This window comes from Nuphar pumila, chromosome 2 (assembly GCF_984573655.1).
Source record: "Nuphar pumila chromosome 2, dmNupPumi1.hap1.1, whole genome shotgun sequence".
Taxonomy (NCBI): domain Eukaryota; kingdom Viridiplantae; phylum Streptophyta; class Magnoliopsida; order Nymphaeales; family Nymphaeaceae; genus Nuphar; species Nuphar pumila.
In genome coordinates this window covers 41,312,032-41,335,315 of record NC_143250.1, presented here as the reverse complement: position 1 = coordinate 41,335,315, position 23,284 = coordinate 41,312,032, and the positions used below count along the sequence as shown (strand labels likewise).

General features: G+C 37.6%; 1 protein-coding gene across 1 annotated transcript; it reads left to right on the top strand.

The window, feature by feature from the left end:
- The first annotated feature begins 3,212 nt into the window (after nt 1-3,212).
- Nucleotides 3,213-21,899, top strand: LOC149845330 (light-harvesting complex-like protein 3 isotype 1, chloroplastic). Its single transcript, XM_089995700.1, has 3 exons — nt 3,213-3,658; nt 21,256-21,393; nt 21,475-21,899. Exons 1-3 carry the CDS (start codon nt 3,316-3,318, stop codon nt 21,738-21,740), a joined length of 747 nt encoding a protein of 248 aa, XP_089851826.1. The 5' UTR covers nt 3,213-3,315; the 3' UTR covers nt 21,741-21,899.
- The last annotated feature ends 1,385 nt before the right edge of the window (nt 21,900-23,284 follow it).

The window sequence follows — 23,284 nt, the reverse complement described above, 5'->3', positions numbered from 1 at the left end:
ATACATTAATGATTGATTAAAATATGTATATTGTAACTATTTTAATTAGCAATATATTTGTGAAAAATGTATAATTCACAATTTCTTAGAAACTTGTATCATTGTTTTATGAAGTACCAATTGGTGTTTGAAGTAAGAGTACCTAAAACTTTTTAAACCTTGATGAAACTAGTACAAATACATTATACATTTATACTCCTGCCCACAACCATTTTTGTCAAAATACATTAATATGTCGTATGTTCCTTGAAAAAAGGGCAAAACTAACTACTATTTATAAAAGAGAGACCCAACTCTCTCTCTCTCTCTCTCTCTCTCTCTATATATATATATATATATATATATATATATATATATATATATATATATATATATATATATATATATATATATATATTCATCTCCCCCCCACCCACACACACGCACAACAACAACTGAGTCTGGTTGCAGGGAGCGACCATTCACGACGTGTCTAAGCTTTAAGGCTGGGAAAACGTGGAGAAAATGGAGACATTGTCTCCCCATTTTACCCTTCCCAACTGAAAAAAAATACCATCCTCAATGCCTATGATGAACGTCGGGCCATGCCGGCCGGTTTTTTGGCAGCAACCGGCCGGACATAGGGAATGGTTTGGCCAATGATTCAGGTGAATCAGCCAATACCGATTCTCAGGTGAATTGTTCTGAATTGGCTAAAAGAAAATTAAAAAAAAATTGCGTCATTCAAAACCTGACATGAGTTAAAATTATTAAAATAATTTTAAGCATTTTTTATATTTATGAAAAAATAACCGATTCAGGTTCACATCATATTGCTTTTCTGCCGATACGATGCATATCATCCGATACAGGCGGATGACTCTGCGCCCCCTCACCCACCAGGGAGTACCTTCAGCCTTGCGACAAGATCCGAGCACCCTGGGTATCAAAATCTGCATGTCATTTAACTTGAACGTCTTAAGCCAACCCACTTAATTAGTTGTGTAGAACTCTTGTGGGCTAGTAAGCAAGTAATTATAAACACCTTTTCATATTAAGCAAAACACACTTGCATGTTAGCGTTTTTGCACTAGTCTATCAGTCAATTAACATGCTAGGACCTACTCATTTCTCCAGTTCCCATATCTTAATTGAACTCACTATCCCACTGGATATAAATTTACATTGGAATTTAAACATCTGATTTTTTTATTTATTTTTAGCTAAGCCAATAAAGAACTCACCTGCTAGTCCTTCAGTTGGCAAAACCCTTGAGGTGGACCTTGTGGCAAGGACACCACTGTGGGTTTCGAACTCATGACTTTCAGTCAACTTGATGACATTTACAAGTCACCCCTATCAGGTGAAGGGAGCCCTTGTGAGCAGTTCACCAAATGTGATGCTTTACCGCTAAATTGATTGCCGTTTTATTTGATGCCTAACAACCATTAGCACCATTGAATTTTTAAGTTGGTGTTGCATAGATGAGATTAGGGGTGGCTAAATCTGACCCCGCCAACCCGCTTCTTAGCCGGGTTCGGGTTTGGCTTAAACAGGTCGTGTCATAAACGGGTCGATCCGCCTAACCCGTTTATTAAGCGGATCATGTTCGTGTTAGGCGTATGCCAACCCGCCAACCCGTTTGACCCGTTTAATAAACGGGTTAGGCGGGCGGGTCAACCCATTTATACGAACTCGTCAACCCGCAACCCGTGTAACTGTGTTATCGTGTCTATGTTATCGGGTCGACCCATTTAATAAACGGGTCACCGTGTCATGTAATCGTGTCGTGTCGACCTGACCCGTTTATTAAACGAGTTAACCGTGTTGGGTCGGGTTACCCGTTTAATAAATGGGTTGTGTTCGTGTTTGCCACATCCGACCCGTTTAATAAACGGGTTGTGTTCGTGTTGAGGTATTCTGACCCACCAACCCGACCCGCCGACCTGACCCGATTGCCACCCCTAGTTGAGATTGACAAGGCGCGGTTAGGTGATGGGGCCGAGTACTTTAAAAAACATAGAAAATCTTAACACGTGCAACTATTTTATGTATTTTCTCTTCTGTGTGGCTCAAGTACTTTGTGATCACTGGATCTGCTCTGGACATTAACCCTTTATTAGCATCACTCCATAAAGATTTGGTTGACTCACGCCTGCGAAGGGAAGCGCTACAACGAGTCAGGCTTACCTGAGCTCGAACAGTACCAAACCCTTTAGGGTTCAGGTATGGCGATAAATAATAAGACCCGATTAAGACCTGAAGGTCAGATTAATACATGAAACTGGGTATAGTTTGTGAAATTTTATATTAGACTCAGGGCCGGACCCGAGTTCCTATTAAGACCCACAAATTTTCAATTGTAAAATCAATGTTATCAGTGTTTGTACTTAACGGCCGAAAATCGATAAGCTTCACCCTTGAATTGGTTATTTTTTAATAAATATAAAAATACTAAAAATTACTTTTTAAATATTATTTTAATAGTTTTAATATGTGTCACGTTGTGATTAACCTATAATAATTTTTTATTACTTTTTAAAATAAGATGAGAGAGAATCGTTTACGGTGGTTTGGACATATTCGACGAAGGCTTAATGATGCTCCAGTTAGAAGGATGAAGAAATGGAAAAATATATTAGTTAAAAAAGGTCGGGGTAGGCCTAGGAAGACTTAGATGGAGATGATAGGAAAGGATATGAATGCTTTGAAGGACATGGCATTGGATAGAAATGATTGGAGGAGAAGGATTCATGTGGAAGACCCAGAATGATTTTCTTTTTTGGTTCATATCGCCAACCCCAATTGTATTGGGATGAAGGCGTAGTTGTTGTTGTTGTATTTTTTTATTACTTTTTGTTACGATTCGCTTGAGTATCAGTATAGGCCAATACCGCTGAATCGGTGGCCAAACGATTCAAGGCCGATACCGATATTGACAACATTGATAAAAATGATAAAAAATATTATTTTAGGGTTCATGTAGTTCTTAACGAGTCCAAGTATGGTTTTTCTTATGGTGAGTTCGATTAAGCTCAGGTCAGGACCCGATACCATACCCAAAAATCGTGGCCGGATCTAGTTGTACCTGGGTCCGAACCAAACCCGACCCGTTGACACCCCCGTACTACATGGCCCTTGACGGAATCGGGAGTCCTTTCGAACCCAGTCACATAGTCCCGGTTCGACTCAGGGATGCATCAAACAAGTACTAAAAAACTAAGGCCGTTCCTCTCTTATTCTGAGGTGTGGATTGCCTGTTAGTACTTGTCAAGCAACGTGGCATCCTCCTGCATTCTAGTGCAACAGAAGTCCCACCTTCAATACCCACAATCCATGGCTGCCATGTTCAGTCTACCTTCCTTCCCTTCCATCTCTTCTCTTTCTAGAAGTCCCACCTTCAATACCCACTTGAAATTCCCCCACCTCTCCTCTAGAGTTCCCTTGTTGTCCCCTCCAAGGGCAGCAGATAACGGGCCAGGGATTGTGGGTGCCCCAACATTGGAGGCAAAAGTGGCAGAGAAGGAGTCCCCTCCTCACCCTCCCAAGTTGGGGGAGTCTCCTGGTTCAAGTAATGGTACACCCACATTCGAAGACCCAAGATGGGTAGGTGGGACATGGGACCTAAAACAGTTTGGGAAGGATGGGAAGACTAATTGGGATGCCGTGATTGATGCTGGTGAGGAAATCTCTTCTGGGTCCTTGTTCTTCTTGTTTTTTTTTTTTTGCTCTGTGGTGATTTCTTGGTGAAGATTTTGCTTGATTCTTTTAGTGGTTTCTCGTGGGTTTAGATGATAGCTGAGTATCTCAATTTTTGCATTTAATTATCTCTGGTGGGGCTTCCTGAGCTTTTCTTTTCTTTATATTCAAAGTGAGGGTTTTCTTTGCTTTTTGTGGGAATGTGGCAAGGCTTGCATGCTGGATATCTCTGTGTTCAATTTTTTTGAATTTGGTTTCTTGATTAGTAGTCCTTTTGGTGAACATTTCTTTGTTTACTTGTAGTATGTCATTGATTAATATGGTAATTGTATCTTCCTGTTGAGGATTTGGTGCTTGTAAAGGGAAGATATGCTATTGCTAAATAGTTGCATCCTGACTAGTTCCATTGGAAAGTGAACTGGGAAGATACGTCTGCTGGATGGTTGTAGCTTTCGGCACTGAAGACAACTGGAGAACTTTGGAAGAATCATTAATGTCAATCTTCGAGCTTTCTAAAGCTCCTCTCTCTCCCTCTCTCTTTGTGTATAAATAGGGGTGAAAAATATAACTTCAATTGAAAAACTTGTCAAATTATCTCCTGATTACTCCAAATGAGGGTTTTCTTTATATTCAAAGTGAGGGTTTTCTTTGCTTTTTGTGGGAATGTGGCAAGACTTGCATGCTGGATATCTCTTTGTTCAATTTTTTGGAATTTGGTTTCTTGATTAGTAGTCCTTTTGGTGAACATTTCTTTGTTTACTTGTAGTATGTCATTGATTAATATGGTAATTGTATCTTCCTGTTGAGGATTTGGTGCTTGTAAAGGGAAGATATGCTATTGCTAAATAGTTGCATCATGACTAGTTCCATTGGAAAGTGAACTGGGAAGATACGTCTGCTGGATGGTTGTAGCTTTTGGCACTGAAGACAACTGGAGAACTTTGGAAGAATCATTAATGTCAATCTACGAGCTTTCTAAAGCTCCTCTCTCTCCCTCTCTCTTTGTGTATAAATAGGGGTGAAAAATATAACTTCAATTGAAAAACTTGTCAAATTATCTCCTGATTACTCCATAGTTTTTGGATGCAAATGTTTTGTCTTCACTGACAAAAATGATAAACTCTACTCTCGTGCCATTCCTGGGCTATAGGTGTTTTGATTTTAAAAATGAAAATTTATATGTATCAAGAAATATATCCTTCTTGGAAAAAGAAAGTTTTTTTTTATTTTGGAAAGACCAAGGAAGTAACCAAATATTCTTTTTTGATAGATATGACTTTGAAATCTGATGGATGTGACTATGAACACAACCTAGACGATGGTCAAGGTATTGTTGATTATGAACATAATGTTATTAATGAAGAGCAAACCCATAAGGACACCCGTTTACAATACTCAAAACGTAGAGAATCCAATCTTCCATGTGCATTGAAAAAATATTTTGAAGCACAAACCAGAAGGTCATCCAGAGTCTCTAAACCTTCCTGTAAATTTGTGTCCTACGAATATTTTTCACCCACATATAAGGCATTTATTACATTAATACACTCGTACGTAGAATCTTGATCCTATACTCAAGCCAAAAACCATATAGAATAGGTAAAAGTCAAAATTAGAAGCATTAGAAATGGCTAACACTTGGACCATTCAAGATATTCCACAAGGAAAGAAACCTATAGGTTGTAGGTGGGTTTATAAGATTAAAACCAAGAGTGACGGAACTCTTGAAAGATATGAAGCCAGATTAGTGGCCAAGGGTTATTCCCAAGAGTATGGCATCGATTAGAAGAAACTTTTGCTCCAGTTTCCCGTATGACCACAATCAAGACACTGATAGCCTTAGCCTCTATTAGATGTCAAAATTGTTTTTCTCAATGGAAGCCTAGTTGAAGAAGTTTATATGAAAGCACCACTTAATATAAGTATTCCTAAGGGTAAGGCTCTTCGTTTAGAAAAAAACTCTTTATGGTCTTAAACATGCATCAAAAGCTTGGTATGACAGGTTTAATCACGTTATGCTTGATATTAGATTCAGAACTTGTCTAATTGACACTGCTTTGTTTATTAAGATTTCTGATGCAGTGATTATTATTTTTCTTTTTTATGTGGATGATATGATCATCACTGGAGGAGACAAACAAGGAGTTGAAAATATTAAAAAACTCTTTAAAAATAATTTTGAAATGACTGATTTAGGTTTATTGAGATATTTTTTAGGAATTGAAGTTGCTTATTCTCCTCGAGGTTATTTATTATCTCAATCTAAGTTTGATTTTGATATTATTTTTAGGTTTGGAATTACATATGATAAGAGAGTGGATACTCCAGAAGTTGTCAACACCAAAATGAGAATCGATGATGGAGAACCTCCTGATGATCTCACTCCTTACTGACAGCTTATTGGAACAATTTCCTATCTTTCCATTACTAGACCTGATAAAGCACACGTTGTACACACAGCTAATCAGTTTCAACACGCTCTCACTTTTGTTCACATGGGAGCAATTTTGCGTATTGTTAGATACATTAAGTCTTCTCTTTCACGAGGCTTATTCTTGTTTGCTTTATCTTCATTAAATTTAATTGCTTATGCTGATGATGACAAGGGAGGTGATCCCAATAACATGCACTCAACCATTGGTTTTTGTGTTTTCTTAGGTGAATCCTTGATTTCGTGGCGGTGCAAAAAGCAATAGAAGGTCTATCTTTCGTCCACCAAAGCTTAATACCGAGCCATGAACACCACAATAATGGAGGTAGTTTGGCTCAGAAGACTGCTGACTGACATGAGAGTTGAAGTGACAAAAGCTTCACACATGTACTGTGACAACAAGAGTGCGATCTATATTGCCAGCAATCGAATATTTCATGAATGCACCAAACATATTAAAATGGATTGTCACTATGTTAGAGAGGAGTATCTACATGAAACCATTGATATGCCTTATGTTACATCAGAATACCAATTAGTAGATCTCTTTACCAAACCTCTCGCTGTTTCTAAATATCATTTCCTCTTAAACAAACTTTCTCTCATACCGTAAGTTTGAGTGGGAGTGTTAAAAAGTGTACACATAAATGTAACTATATATAATATAATAATATAATATTTTATATTTATTTATTTTATTTTTCTTTTTCTTTTTTTGTATTTTTTATTTTTGTCTAGTTAAAATTGAACTAGACTCTAAACTAGTCAAGATCCAACTAGATCTTTGACTAGTTGTTATAGCCGTTGGAGCTAGTCCAACGGCTACAATTAGAGCCCTTGGAGCTAGTCTATGAGCTCTCTAAAGCTCCTCTCTCTCCCTCTCTCTTTGTGTATAAATAAGGGTGACTCCCCTCTCCTTTGTAACAATGCTTTTTAAGCATTTCATGTGAATGAAATAAAGTTTATTATTTTCTCTTTTGAGTTCTCTCATTTATGCTGTTTTGTGGGTTATGATTGAAGTGTCTTCAATAGACACCTATTACAAGCATTTGTGCTTTCGTCGAAGAACCTCATTTCCTTACAAGCATTGTTTAGGATTTTTTTTTCTTGACATGTTCAAGAACTAATTTCATTGTGAGACTTATGTCCCTGGATTTCCAAGAATTGATCTCCTCTAGCTGCAACATAAGATATATATGATTTAATTATCAGCTCGATTAATAAATCTGCTGTCAGTATAAGCAGCTTATATATATACATATGCACAACTTGTCTATGTCACATGGACACGGCTGTAGATACAGGAAACAACCATTTTTATAAAATATGACTAGTATAGTGTATCAAGGGATATGATAAGGGACTAAAAATTGTGTTTGTGTCTGGCATAGCTGTAATGAAATATGTGGAAAAGGAAAGTATGTCCTATAATGGACATTCACACATAGAAATCAAAGTACAAGTCCAAAAGAGGACATACACAAAAGCCAATAATGGCTAGAAAGCATAAAATCTTATAAAGGCACAAAGAGGCTTGAAGAAGCCACGCATTACAAAGGGGGAGAGCCCACTTATTTATAGGCAAGAGAGGAGTGAGGGAGAGTTAGAGAAAAGAGAGAGAGAGGGACCATTGGGAATCCCAACAAGGAGTCATTGGACCGTTGGGGGCCCAACGACTCTTTGTTGGGCCCCCCAATGGCTGTGCATTTAATGCACAAAAAGAACAAAAAAAGAAACAAAAAAAAATTAAGAAAAAAGGAAAAAAAAGAAAAGTGAAAAAGACTACAATGCCCCTATTGGGCGAGTTTACAGAACTACCCCTTATCGGGTAGTGTGTGATAAATATATATATATATATATATATATATATATAAATATATTGATTACATATATTTTTACTCCCTCCCTCAAGCTTTACGGGGATACAACCGAAAACTTGTTGAGAAGAAACATGAAACGAGGAGCAACAAGGGATTTGGTGAAGAAGTCCGCCAACTGGTACTCAGATGTGACGTAGGGCAGTGTTATGGTTCCTTTTAGGTATTCATCTCGAACATAGTGGCAATCCATCTCTATGTGTTTAGTACTCTCATGGAAGGTGTGATTGCTTGCAATATAGATAGCACTCTTGTTATCGCAACACATCTTCGAAGGCATTGAGATGATGATGCCCATATCACTGAGGAGACTTCTAAGCCACACAAGCTCCATGGTTGTAATGGCCATTGCACGATACTTCGCTTCTGTTGAGGATAATGACACTTTGTGCTGCTTCTTGCATCTCCAAGAAATCATAGTCACCTAAGAAAACACAAAAATCAGTAGTTGAGACTCTATCATTGGGATTTCCTCCCCAATCAGCATCTGTATAAGCAATTAAATCAAGAGATGATGAAGAGGAAAAAAAAACTCCCTTAGTTATGGTGTCTTTAATATATCTGACAATCCTTAAGACTTCACTCATGTGCACAGTTGTAGGTGCATGTTGAAACTGACTGACGGAGTGAACTGCATGAGCTATGTCTGGTCGGGTGATGGATAAGTATGTCAGAGACCCAACGAGTTGACGGTACGGAGTAGGATTCTCGAGAAGTGTCCCATCTTCCAACCTTAGCTTTGCATTGATAACCTCAGGGGTTTCTGTCTTCTTATCATCCGAAATTCCAGACTTGGAACAAATGTCAGCGGCAAGTTTCATCTGAGAGAGAATATACCCTCGGGGAGAATAGGCAACTTCAATACCTAGAAAATATCTTAAGAAACCAAGGTCAGACATGTCAAAATTTTCTTTTAAAATTTTCTTAATATCATGGATTCCTTGCTCATCACTTCCAGTGATGATCATATCATCAACATATAGTAGTAGAATAACTACAGAGGACCCTGCACTTTTCACAAACAACGCAGTGTCAGTATAACATGAACGAAAATTTAAGCTAGTCATTACATTGCTAAATTTGTCATGCCAAGCCTTTGGAGCTTGTTTTAACTCATATAGTGCCTTTTTAAGTTTAAGAATTTTATTTTCACCAATAGATACTCCTGGTGGAGGATCCATATAGACCTCTTCACTTAGTTCGCCATTAAGAAATGCGTTCTTAACATCCAATTGATAGATAGGTCATTTTTTAACGGATGCAACCTCAATAAGAGTCCTAACACTAGTCATTCTAGCTACGGGAGCGAAGGTTTCTTCATAGTCTATTCCGTACTCTTGAGCATATCCTTTGACTACCAACCTAGCTTTATAACGTTCTAATGACCCATCACTTTTAATTTTAATTTTGAAGACCCATCTACATCCAATAGACTTCTTTCCAGTGGGTAACGAAGTTATTTCCCAAGTTTTAGCCTTTTCAAGGGCACTAAGTTCTAGTTTCATGGCTTCAACCCATTGAGGAATGTTTTTGGCTTCATTATAGTGTGATGGTTCATGATAAGAGTGTAATGCAATTAGGCATGCCCTATATTTAGGTGTTAGGGACTCATAGGAAACAAACCTATTAGGAGGATTGGAGATTTGACTAGATCTCCTTAAAGAGGTTTCTTCTATGTTGGAATTTTGAGAATATTTTTCTAAAGCACTTATGGGAGCTTCTTGACCACACCTGGCATAGGTTTGAATTGACTTATTCTCAAAATTATTACTTCCATTTTCAACATTACTAAGAGGAGTATCCTCTAAATCATTAAGAACTTCCTCTTCGTGAGGAGTCACATCTTCTTGAGAGAGAAAATCAAATAAGAAAGCATATTCGCTTTCATCAATATCTTTATTTTTCTCAAAGCCGTTCTCATTTTCTAAAAAGGTAACATCTTTGAATACATATAGTTTGTTGCTTTTGGGGTCGAAGCACCTAAAACCTTTTTTATTTTCTCTGTATCCTAAGAACACACATTCGATAGCTTTGGGAGATAACTTATCTCTTTTATGTGTAAGGACAAAACACTTACACCCAAAAAATCTTAATCTATTAAAATCGGGTGTTCTTTCAAAGAGTTTTTCATATGGAGATATATTTTGTAGGGATGAGGATATCATTCTATTTATCAAATAAGTGGAAGTTAAGGCGGCTTCGGCCCAATAGCACTTTGAAATTTCTTTGGAAATGAGAAGTCTTACTGGTTTCCAAGATGTGTCTATGCTTTCTTTCGGCTAGACCGTTTTGTTGAGGAGTCCTAGGACATGACCTTTGATGACAAATGTCATTGGTTTCCAAGTATTCTTGAAATTCTTTTGATAGATATTCTCCACCGGAATCGGATCGAAGAATGGAGATATTACTTGAAAATTGATTTTTGACAATCATATGAATTTTTTTAAAGAAATTAAAAACTTCAGATTTTAGATTGAGAAAATAGATCCACACATATCGAGTGTAGTCATCAATGAAAGTAACGTAATATGAGTATCCTCTTTTTGATATGACCGGAGAAGAACCCCAAACATCCGAATGGACTAATTCAAATGGTCTTTTGGACACAAATGTCCTATTTGGAAAAGGGGTGGATTTCATTTTTCCAAAAATACAACTCTTACAAACAAAATGTTTCTCATTACAAATTTTTTTTCCAAAAGGAAAGGAGTACATTTTTTAGAAGCTTGGATGTCCAAGTCTTTGATGCCAAGTTTCAATATTTTTATCTTGGACATGATTACAAAATGAGTTAGTGGGAAGTTTCAAATTGTTCATGTAGTAGAGATCTCCCTTCCTATGGTCTTGCCCAATCCGCTTCTCGGACTGGAGATCCTGTATAGAGCAATCCTTGGTTGAGAAGGAGATTTCACATCCATGATCACATATTTGAGAAACAGATAAAAGATTTAAATTAAGTTGAGGTACAACCCTTACGTTTGGCAAAAAAAAATCTTTTGAAAAGTTTAAAGTTCCAAAACTTTTAACTTGTAAAGAGGTACCATCGGCGGTGGAAACAAACGAATTTTTGGAGTTGCTACATACATTGGATAGTCCATTTTCAATAGGGGTCATATGAAAGGATGCTCCAGAATCAAGAATCCAAGAAAGCATACCTGGAGGAGAAGAAGAGACAATGGCGGCTCCCGAAGTTGACGGCGATTTGAGTAGAATTTGAAGTGCTTCGGATAGTTGAGCAAGGGAAAAGGACTCTTTCCCTTTCATTGTCTCCTCCTTCTTTTGTGAGATTTCTTCAATAATAGCAACTTTACCTTTTGGAGGTTCATTTATCTTCGGACAATTACGTCTTATATGACCCGGTTCTTGACAATGATGGCAAATGACTTTCCTATAATTGCCATTATAGTTATTTTGCCTCCCAAAGTGTGGAGGCTTATAAGCTTTCATATGATTGCCGGGTTTAGACACGGCAATAACTTCATCTCCTCCTTTAATCATGCCAAGACGTGTTTCTTCTTGGCATATTTCGGCTATGACATCTTCCAATGGAAGAGGTTTAGATCTATGAAGAAGGGAGGATCTAACTTGTTCATATTCGGGCCTAAGCCCATGTAAAAATTGGAAAAAGTGTTCTTTTTCCATTTGTTCTCTTCTCATTTCCACATCTTCACTAGATACCCATTTGGGTTCAAGAAGGGATAGCTCATCTCATAAGGGTCCAAGAGTGCTATAGTAATCTCTTACACTCATTTCACCTTGCTTAATGGTACGAATTTTTTCTTGGATAAAGAATTGACGAGCAAGGTCTTTTTGGGTATACATACCTTTCATAAAGAACCATGCTTCATTTGCTAGGCGGAATTTAGCAATGTTGGCGCAAATCTTTAGCTCCACGTTGTTCACGAACCATGCAAGAATTTTTGCATGCTTACTTTCCCAATCTTCTACCTTTGATTGGTGATCTTCAATAGCCTTCATGCGAGCATTTCCTTCTAGAGCTTTTTCTTGATCACCATCCATTTTCGTAAGTTGAAGTTGAGGTTCTCTAATGGTGCTCATAACATATCCCCAAAGCTTTTTACCTTTGAGGTTGTTCTCCATGGTGGCGACCCACATCATGTAGTTAGTACCATTAAGCTTGAAGGAGAGATCAATCTTTTGTTCTCCTTCCATCATATAATCAAGAATGAAGGACAAACCAAGAGAGAGAAATAACTAGTCAACTAGCTATATGAATCAAGAGCACAACCAAGGCTCTGATACCATGTAATGAAATATGCGGAAAAGAAAAGTATGTCCTACAATGGACATTCACACATAGAAATCAAAGAACAAGTCCAAAAGAGGACATACACAAAAGCCAATAATGGCTAGAAAGCATAAAATCTTATAAAGGCACAAAGAGGCTTGAAGAAGCCACGCATTACAAAGGAGGAGACCCCACTTATTTATAGGCAAGAGAGGAGTGAGGGAGAGTTAGAGAAAAAAGAGAGAGAGGGACCATTGGGAGTCCCAACAAGGAGTCGTTGGGCTCCCAACGGTCACAATTGTGACCGTTGGGGGCCCAACGACTCTTTGTTGGGCCCCCCCAATGGCTGTGCATTTAATGCACAAAAAGAACAAAAAAAGAAACAAAAAAAAAAAGTAAGAAAAAAGGAAAAAGGAAAAAGAAGAAAAGTGAAAAAGACTACAATTCCCCTATTGGGCAAGTTTACAGAACTACCCCTTATCGGGTAGTGTGTGATAAAATATATATATATATATATAGATATATATATATATATAAATATATTGATTACATATATTTTAACAATAGCTACTCAATCAGAGCACTAAAACACTTCCCAATATCTCTCTTTCAGCTGTTTTTTGATGGTATCAAAGGTAAAGCTTGGCTGAGGACACTTCATACTAGCCTAACTAAAGGTTCACAATAGAATGGTGCAGAAACTTTTGTGAACATGTTCAGATTTTGGGTGTGCAATGATCTTTATTGTTGAGAAAGAAAAGAAAACTCATTGTTCACCTTGTGGTACCACTTTGGGACAGAAATTAATGTTGATTTTGGAGGGAGTAGATTTTGGCTTGCCAGCATCGTAAGTCTGCCCAAGTGTAATCAAAAGTGCGGAAGTACAATTGACAACCCAAACAGGGTAAACAAAAAACAAAAGAGTGCACAAACACTTGGTCCACCAAGGGACAATACAATCAAGTAAAACACAATCAAAAGAACACAATAAAAAGCCACTAAGGGCAAGCACAAGTCTTAAAAAATATGTTCTTCACTTAGAAATGCTTTAGACAGCATTAACAAAATACAAAGGGTGAGTGCCTTTAAATAGGCACTTGAAGACCCAAAGGGGCTGGTCCAACTAGTCATTGGACCAGCCCAACAACTATAAAAAAGGAAAAATACAAAAAAGAAAAGAAGACATGTCAATCCCTAGAGGACTAACACCTATTACACGAGGAAATGATTGAAATACCCCTAACGTGTATTTCAGTTTACATATAAAACTATATATATAAGGACACACTTATAATTTAACATTCTTCCTCAAACTTACGGTGTGATCACTGAAAGTTTGCCAAGAAGAGACAAAAATTGAGGTGAAGGCAAAGCTTTAGTGAAGAAATCCGTCAACTGACATTCTAAAGTCACATAAGGCAATTCAATAGCTCCTTACAAAAATTTATCTCGTACGTAGTGGCAATCCATCTCTATATGCTTCGTTTGTTCGTGGAAGGTGTGGTTACTTTATATATAAACAACACTCTTAGTGTCATAGCAGATCTTCGTTGGACTAGAGATGATTAAGCCTATATATTTGAGAAGTCTCCTTAACCAGATAATCTCCATCGTTATTGTTGCCATGGCTCGATATTCAATTTTGGTGGATGACAAAGAGACCTTTTGCTCCTTCTTGCACCTCCACGATATAAGAGAATCCCCCTAAAAACACATAAATCAATAGTTGAGGTTCTGTCATTAGGGTTACCTCATCAATCTACATTAGTATAAGCAATTAAATTTAAAGAAGAGGAGGATAAAAATAACCCTTTGGCTATAGAATTCCTGAGATATCTAATAATTTGCAGAACACTCATATGCACCGTAGATGGTGCATGTTGAAAATGACTAGTTGAGTGTACTCCATGAGCAATGTCTGGTCTTGTGATGGATAAGTAGGTCAATGATCCAATTAGTTGTTAGTATGGAGTTGGATCTTCAAGAGGCTATCTCACACATACACTCCATTTTGCCCTATGTAACTGTGTCAGCATGCGTGTTGACACACGTCGACGCTTGGACATGCGATTTTACCCTCCGTACATACAAGTTTGTATTCAATTTATAATTTATAATTATATTTTCAGTATATAATATATATTTTAGATATAACATATATATTTAGATTATATTCAATTTATTTTGAATTTATTTTGTATGTATGTTATATATATATATATATATATATATATATATATATATATATATATATATATATATATATATATATATATATATATATATATATATATATATAGTCGTGTCCCCGTACTCATACTGGCACCTGCACCTGTACCTAGGTGACAGTCAAGAGGGTTCCATCCTCCAATTTTAGTTTTGCATTAACAACTTCCGGCGTATCAACCTTCTTATCATCAGAAATTTTAGATTTAGCAACAATATCTGCAATTAGCTTCATTTGAGATAGGATATATCCTCTAGGTGAATAAGTCACTTTAATACTTAGAAAACCAAGGTGAGACATATCAAAATGTTTTTTAATAGCATTTTTTATTTTACAAACTCTATTTTTGTCACTCTTTGTAATGATCATATCATCTGCATATAATAGAAGAACAACAATGTCAGTATCTGCATCTTTGACAAAAAGAGCAGTGTTAATCTAACAAGATTTTTTTTTAGAGAAAAGTATAACAAGATTTGTAATCCAAGTTGAACATAACTTTGTGAAACCTATCATACCAAGTCTTAGGAGCTTGCTTGAACCGAAGAACTTTTTTTCTTTCGATCTAAAGACCAAGAGGGGGCTCCATGCACACTTCCTCACGTAGGTCAACATTCAGAAAATTATTTTTGACATCAAGTTGATAGATAGACTACCTTTTAATGGATGTTAAGAGGCAATGGGAGTTCTAACACTAGTCATATGAGCTATGGGAGCAAAGGTCTCCTCATAATCTATCACATACTCCTGAATATATCTTTTAGCCACTAGTCTTTGCCTTATATCTTGCTAAAGATTCATCTCCTTTTATTTCGACTTTATAAACCACCTCCAACCTATAGACTTTTTTCCTAAGGGTAACAGTTAAATTTTTCAGGACTTGGCTTTAGCGAGGGCTCCTAATTCAAGATGTATGGCATCAATCCATTCAGCATTTTATTTAACTTCATTGTGAGTTGAAGGTTCATGAAAGGAATGGATAGACATAAGGTAGGCTCTATATCTAGGAGAAAAAGTTTCATAGGACACAAACCTTTCAGAAAGTTTAGAGGTTCTACTAGATTTCCTAACACTAGATTCATTTAGATTTTGATTTTGTGTATATCTATCAAGTGCACATGGAAGGTTTTCAACCGTTCTATAATAAATTTGAATATCACGATTCTGGGTATCCTCCATGGGAACACAGAGTCATCAAAATGCATATCATCAACGTGTATAATTTCATTGGAAGCCTTTTTAGGCAATAAGTCAAATAAAAAGGAATACTCAAGATCATCCTTAGTCTTATCAAAATAAAAACTATTTTCATTTTCAAGAAAAATTACATTTCTTGAAATATATAGTTTGTCATTTTTTATATCATAGCATCGATAACCTTTTTTGTTATTGGCATAACCAAGAAACACACATTCAAAGGCTTTAGGGGATAATTTATCCCTTTTTTCAACAAGTACAATGCATTTACATCCAAAAACTCTTAATATACTCAAATCAGGAGAGGTTTGATAAATCTTTTCCATTGGAGACATGTTTTGAAGAGAGGATTAGGGCATCTGGTTTATAAGATACACCACAGTTTAGGCTCTTTCAGCCCAAAATCCTTTTGGAACATTTTTTGAAATAAGTTCTCGTAGTTTCAATGATATGATGGTGTTTTTTTCTCAGCTAATCCATTTTGTTGAGGAGTATTTGGACAATATCTTTGATGTGAAATTCTATTTTCTTTTAAATAATTTTTTAAATCATTAGACAAATATTCTCCCTTGGAATTTGATTGAAAAATGATAATATTTGTTTTCCACAATCTTGTGAAATTCTTTGAAACATGAAAAAACATCAATTTTTTGCCTAAGAAAATAGATCCAAGTATACCTAGTATAATCATCAATGAGAGCCCTCCCTTTGACATGACTGGAGCCGGTCCCCATGGATCCGAATGCACAAGTTCAAAAGGTTTGTTAGCGACAAAAATTCTAGAGCCAAAAGGATTTTTCTTCATTTTTTTCAAGAATACAATCATTACATATGGACTCTTTCATACAAAAGTCTTTCAAAAAATGAAAAAGTGACAATTTAGTTACATTTGGATGACTTAATCTTGGATGCCATATAGATATATCTTTTTCCTTAACAAAATTACAAAAAGAATCTTTAGGTAAAGAAAGAAAATCCATGGAGTAGAGATTCTTCCTCCTTTGACCTTCCCCAATCGGCAACTTCCCTAGTTGGTGATCCTGCACCCAACATTTTTTTTATGAGAAAGAAAACTCATACCCATAATTTGAGATTTGTGAAACTGAAAACAAGTTTAGATTGAGTTTTGGAACAATTCTAACTTTAGGGACTTGAAAATCTTTTGAAATGTTGGTGACTATGTCACATGTGTGCGGGTGCGGGTGCGGGGATGCGACATTTTAAAAAAACTTGGGTGCGGGAGGGCGAAAATATAAAAAATTATATATATGCTAAAATTCGTCATTATAAGACTGCATTAACCAAGCTTAATGGAGTTTCAAAGCTTCATTAAGCTCTAATGGTCTGAGCCAAGTTTAATAGTTTAATCGAGCACTGCTAGATGCATATATGGTTTAAATTTTTTGCTATTGAATCAGACAAATATCAGGATTTGATGGATATCTGATTACATGTAAAAGAACCAAATAAGGTACGAACACCAGTCCAAACGGGGCGAGACCCCATTTTCCCCCTGGCCAGGACATATATGCTTGGTTTCCCATCCGACTCTTTTAGTTATTCTCTCCTAGTTACGTAACTGAGCTACTTTTGAATGGTAACCAAGCTGGTCATCCCTGAAGAAAGGTTGTATTGTCCATGATCATTACATCTTGCCCCAAAATCTGGTGGCTCATTGGCTTTAGATATTTTGTATTAATTTTTGTAGTACGTAACCTCCAGCTCAACGCATATCTCGGAAGAAAATCAAAATCTGATTTAATATTTGCAAGCAGGTACAGTGGACTGCAATCTGTACGGGCCAACATGGGCATCATTACCCTTTTGCCTTCCTGAACCCTCTATTTTAACAGAACCATTTGTGCTCTCTTCAATTTTCAGGGTACAGTATGGTTGTTCTCTAAGACCATCCAGATTTTCATGAAAAGTTAAGCTCTCATCAACTACGAGATGTGTCAGATCTTCGGCAAAAGGTGAGAATGATGAAGAAAGCCACCAGGTACAATATCAATGCATTGCCTGATTCACTCCCCATCAAAGTTGTGGTGAGGACCAGCATCCTATCCAAGAGATGGAGGTATCTCATGACCGCAATCCCCTCCGCAAAATTCAATGAGGATCATTTTCCTTCGACCACGAAGCAACTCAAGAGACAGAAGAAGCTCGGCAAGTCGCACTCGCCGCTAGAAGGAACCGATCTCTTCACCGCTGTCAATCGATTCTTGTTGAACCAGGCACCTTCGCAGGTTTAGTCTGCGCTTGACCCTGCAAAACGATTCGGAGAAGAGACTCCTTGGTAGTTAGCTACGGCATGTGGTTGCCGTAAAGAAAGTTGAAGAGATGTGTCTCGAAACTCGTCATGTTGACAAACCACTTCCTAAGTTTTCTGGCTATCATGCCCATTTTAGCGAGCCTCTTCTTTTTTTTTTTTCAAGTCCAAAAGTTGGACATAAATGACCCTGGGTGCATTGACCGCACCCAGGGTCGGGTTGACCGCACTGAGTGCCGCACCCGCGATGCGGGTGCGGCACCTGGTTGGCCGAATCCCTGTGACATAGGTTGGTGAATGTTTCAATATTTTTTATTTTTAAATTGGTTCCATCGGCAGTAGAAACATGAGAATTATAAAAGGATTTTGTATATTATGAGAGAAGGGATTCTAAAGGAGTCATGTGAAAAGAAGCACTAGAGTCAAGAATCTAAGAGAGCGTACCTAGAGGGGAAGAGGTTGATACGGTGACACCTGAAGTAGAAGCGGAGGTGGAAGATGTCTTAAGGAATAATTATAATGCTTTTGTTAGATGATGGATAGAATCCTTAAGATCTCTTTTTATGCTAGCATCCTCACTCTTTTTAAGAGTTTCTTTAACGGTGGCCACCTTTTTGAGCTTAGGGCACTCTGATTTGATGTGTCTCGGCTATTGGCAAAAGTGGCAAATGATCTTCCTTCCTCCTCCATTGTTATTTTTCCAAAATTGAGGCGACCTATATGTTCTAATATTGTTGTCGGGTCTTGACACAACGAGAACTTCCTCGCTCCCTTTAGACATGCCAAGTCGAGTTTCGGCTTGGTACACCTCTTCAAGAGCATCATCAAGAGAAGTGTCATTGGTCCTGTGCAAAATATTGAACCTAACTTGCTCAAACACGTCTTAACCCGAAAAGAAAGGTAAACAAATGTTTTTTATCAAGTTGCTTTTGCCTCATTTAAATAGAGGGTCCTTTCCACTTAGGCTCAAGCAACAATAACTCATCCCAATAGTAATCTCTCCCACTCTTATCTCCTTGTTTAGTGGTTCAAATTTTCTTTTGAAGAAAATATTGTTGTGCTCAATCTTTTTGCACGAATATATTCTTGAGAAAAACCCAAGCCTCACATGACTTTTAGAATTTAACTATATTTGCGGCAATTTTGAGTTCCATGCTATTTAGGAACCAAGAGAGAATTTGGTAATTTTCGGCTTCTCAATCTTCCACCTTAGTGTTGAAATCTTTGAGTGCTTTCTCTCTTTCTTCGTCACTAAGAGCTTTAATTTGATCACCATCCTTTTTGGTGAGTATGAGTTGTGGTTCACATATGTTACCAGTCACGTACCCTCATAGCGTTTTGCCCATGGTTGCCAGTTGAGGAAGCGGGAGCGGGAAGCGATACGGGAAGCGGGAGCGGGAAGCGAGGCACTTTCAAAATTTTAGGAAGCGGGGGACCACTTAGGAGCGATTCGGGAAGTGTCTCGGAAGCGACCTAGGAAGCGTCTCGGAAGCGACATAGGAAGCGTCTCGGAAGCGAGGGGGAAGCGAAAAAAATAAAAATAAAAAATAAAAAATACAAAAAAATTGAAAAAAACAGGAGAAGCGTGGGGGAAGCGAGGGGGAAGCGCGCTTCCCATTAAAGGGAAGCGCGTCCCCCATTAAAGGGAAACGCGTCCCCCATTAAAGGGAAGCGCGCTTCCCAAAAAAGGGGGACGTGCTTCCCGAAAAAGGGGGACGCTTCCCCCCACGCTTCGGAAGCGCGCTTCCCCTTTTAGCTAGGCGCTTCCGGTAACTCTGGTTTTGCCTTTGATCTGATGCTCCATGGCAGCGGAGTTGGAGTCGTTTATCTTGAACACAATCACCGTCTAAGAATTTTTCTTTGCCCATCTTGATTGAGATAAGCAAGGCTTGTGAAGGTTTCTTCTATTGCAACCACGATCTTTGGAGAAGCTTTACACAATCCCAAGAGCGGAAGTACAATTGACAACCCAAACATGGTAAACAAAAAACAAAAGAGTGCACAAACACTTAGTCCACCAAGGGACAATACAATAAAGTAAAACACAATCAAAAGAATACAGCAAAAAGCCACTAAAGGCAAGCACAAGTCTTAAAAAATATGTTCTTTCACTTAGAGATGCTTTAGAAAGCATTAACAAAATAGGAGGGTAGAGTGCCTTTAAATAGGCACTTGAAGACCCAAAGGGGCTGGTCCAACAGCTATATAAAAAGGAAAATACAAAAATAAAAGAAAAGAAAAAACAGGTCAGTCCCTAGAGGACTGACACCTATTACAAGATGACATGACTGAAATACCCCTGACAGGTATTTCAGTTTACATAATATATATATATATATATATATGTGTGTGTGTGTGTGTGTGTACAAGGACACACTTATAATTTAACACCCAAGTACATTTGGAGTTTGTCAGCATCCTCATAGTTCACGGGACTCCTTTTTTTCGAAACTTGTTTTTTCATAATTTTGATGACACAAGAAAAAAGACCATGCATGTAAGGGCTTTCTGGTATGTTTTGCTTGATGTTATAACAGTGATTTTTACCAAGGCTGAAATTCTTGTTGGTATTGATTGTCAGGGCAGCTGAAATCAATATTTTGCAGTGCATATTGTGAAAGAAGAAAGAGTTACCACGAGTATAATAATAGTTAAACTAGTGTTGAATGAAATATAAATCAATATTTTGCAGTTCATACTATGAAAGAAGAAAGGGTTACCACGAGCATAATGATAGTTAAATTAGTGTTGAATGGAATATAAATCAAGTACCTAATGGCAAGATACCTTTCTTAGTTTTTGAATTAGTGGAAAACTATGAATTCCAAGATAGCTTTCTCAGATGTTGGACTAATGGAAAACCATGAATGGGAATGCACTTCACCTAGAGTACCCTATGAGTGTGCTTTTATTCATGTCTACTATCTATTCACGTCTATCTCCTCTGACACTTGGGCACCATGAACTATCAAATACTTTTATTTAGCAGAAATTTGGCTTTCACAAAACATTTGCAAAATTTGTGCTTGTATTGTTTTATGGAATGCAGCTGATAGCAAATGAAGATGTTATTTTCTTTTAGTGTTCAAACAGAAAAAATAAACTTTTTCCTAGCTGGAAGGAAAAGAAATGTGCCTGTTCTGTAGATTGTACATCTAAATCCTCAATCCTGTAAAAAGGTTATCTTTCAAATAACATTCTGCATGTCATCTTGCTTCTGGATTTAACTGCTATTACACATTTTAAACGTTTGTAGTTTAACTTTTTCATTACCACATTGTAAATATTTGCAGTTTAACTTTTTTAATCTGCACGTGATTCCTTTAGAGGTTAAAAGGAGAAAATGTCTTGAAGATAATCCTGAATCATCTAGCAATGAAAGAACTGTAGTGTTTGATACCTCGATTATACCTTGGTGGGCATGGGTCAAAAGGTTCCATCTGCCAGAGGCAGAGCTACTAAATGGTAGGTTTTTGGTTCCTGAACTTTGCTTATTTGTTATCCTTCTAACAATGGGTTAATTAACCAAATATTGGGCATTGACAGGTCGTGCTGCAATGATAGGATTCTTCATGGCTTATCTGGTTGATAGCTTGACAGGAGTAGGCCTTGTAGATCAAATGGGAAATTTCTTCTGCAAGCTTCTTTTATTTGTTGCTGTAGTTGGAGTACTTTTGATCAGGAAGAATGAAGACATAGAAACTATAAAAACTCTTGTGAAGGAATCCACCTTTTATGACAAGCAATGGAAAGCTACATGGCAGGATGATACTTCCAATGACAATACCTCCAATGATTCCAAGAACGAATAGCCAGTGATGTTTTCATTCAAACCATGGTTTCCCAATTTTCTTAGATGTGAAAGTTGTTGAAGAAATGGATGTTTTTGCTTTCTGTTTGTTTAGTTTTTCTTGTATACTAAGTTTTGTGTTGAAGAATGATTTCAGATGGGAGCTTCCCTTTTGTTCTCATGTGATCTGTTGGTAATTATTAGGGGCTAGATGTTTCCAACAACTTTTGTCAATTTTCGTGTTTTCTCAATGTTGGCTTGATGTTTTTCTCAGACTCAAACAGCTTCTGAGATTTGTCTACATCACCCATTAAGATTCTTGTTAGGCAGCATACATGGTGTCATATGAAATGTTATGCTTCCTTTCTTTGACCACGAGCATGTGCACGTTCCTGCATATGCATCTCTCTCTCTCTCTCTCTCTCTCTCTCTCTCTCTCTCTCTCTCTCTCTCTCGCGCGCGCACGCGCCGTGAGCTTGTATGTTTGTGTATATTGTTTTCCTACCATATAAAGTATGGTTAGTTGAATAAGAACCACATTTATGTGATACATTTAAGTGTTAGAAGATTCTTATCTGTAGTTTTCACCATGAGATGATTAAACCATTTCCTATCCTTCTAGTGTTGTGCTTGTTGGTTTATGCAGTAGAATTTGCTCCTCAGTGAGTTAAACATTTGTGGTACTTCTCTTGGGATTTTGATTTGCTTACATGACAACAAAGTAGGGTGTTTCCTTTAACATGTTTGGGCTTTTCAGTTATGTTGTGTTGAAAGGGTGCCTTGTCATTCATTCCCATGGGTCATAGTGGCTGAAAACTCCATCTTGATAAAAATATCAGGGGGAATAATTCAAGAAACATGCACTTGTAACATGATTCTTTTTGTGCTGTCTTTGAAATTTCACTACTCCCATTTTAAAGGCTTATCCTTCTGCCAAAGGACTCTTGTCCATGGGGTTACTTATTGCTAGCTATTTTTTGTTGCTAGACGTTATTCATTGTGCAGCTGTCCATGTTTGGCCATCTTAATTCTATGCAAAATTGTTTCATTTGGTATGCCATTTATTTAAAGGTTAGATTGCTCTAGGACAGTCTCTAACCTAAGTCACATGGGTGCGGGTGCGGGTGCGGCGCAATTTCAAAAATTTTGGACACGGGGACTCGGCTATATATATATATATATATATATATATATATATATATATATATATATAGAGAGAGAGAGAGAGAGAGAGAGAGAGAGAGAGAGAGAGAGAGAGAGAAAATGATTGGACCTGGGTTGGGTCCAGACCAACCCGGATCCAGACCGGGTTACCGTTCCTCCCGTGCTTTTATAAAGCAATAGAAGGCGGTTAGGGTTTTCTCATTAGAGAAAACCCTCCCCACCTCTGTCGCCTGCCCTTTCTCCTCTCTTGTCCGACCACCACCGCCCCCGCTCTGGCAGCTTCGCCGAAGCCCTTGCCGGCCAACTCCCTTGCTCATACCCCCTCTGTCACCCTCTTCCTCCTTGTGTCTGGCAGACACACCCAACGACACCCAGGCAGCCCTGACCAGTATCTCCTCCTTC

Coding starts and splice junctions, on each gene's coding strand:
- LOC149845330 (XM_089995700.1), top strand. CDS start 3,316: ATGGCTGCCATGTTCAGTCTACCTTCCTTCCCTTCCATCTCTTCTCTT. Junction 3,659..21,255: donor GGATGCCGTGATTGATGCTG/GTGAGGAAATCT, acceptor TGATTCCTTTAG/AGGTTAAAAGGAGAAAATGT. Junction 21,394..21,474: donor AGAGGCAGAGCTACTAAATG/GTAGGTTTTTGG, acceptor GGGCATTGACAG/GTCGTGCTGCAATGATAGGA.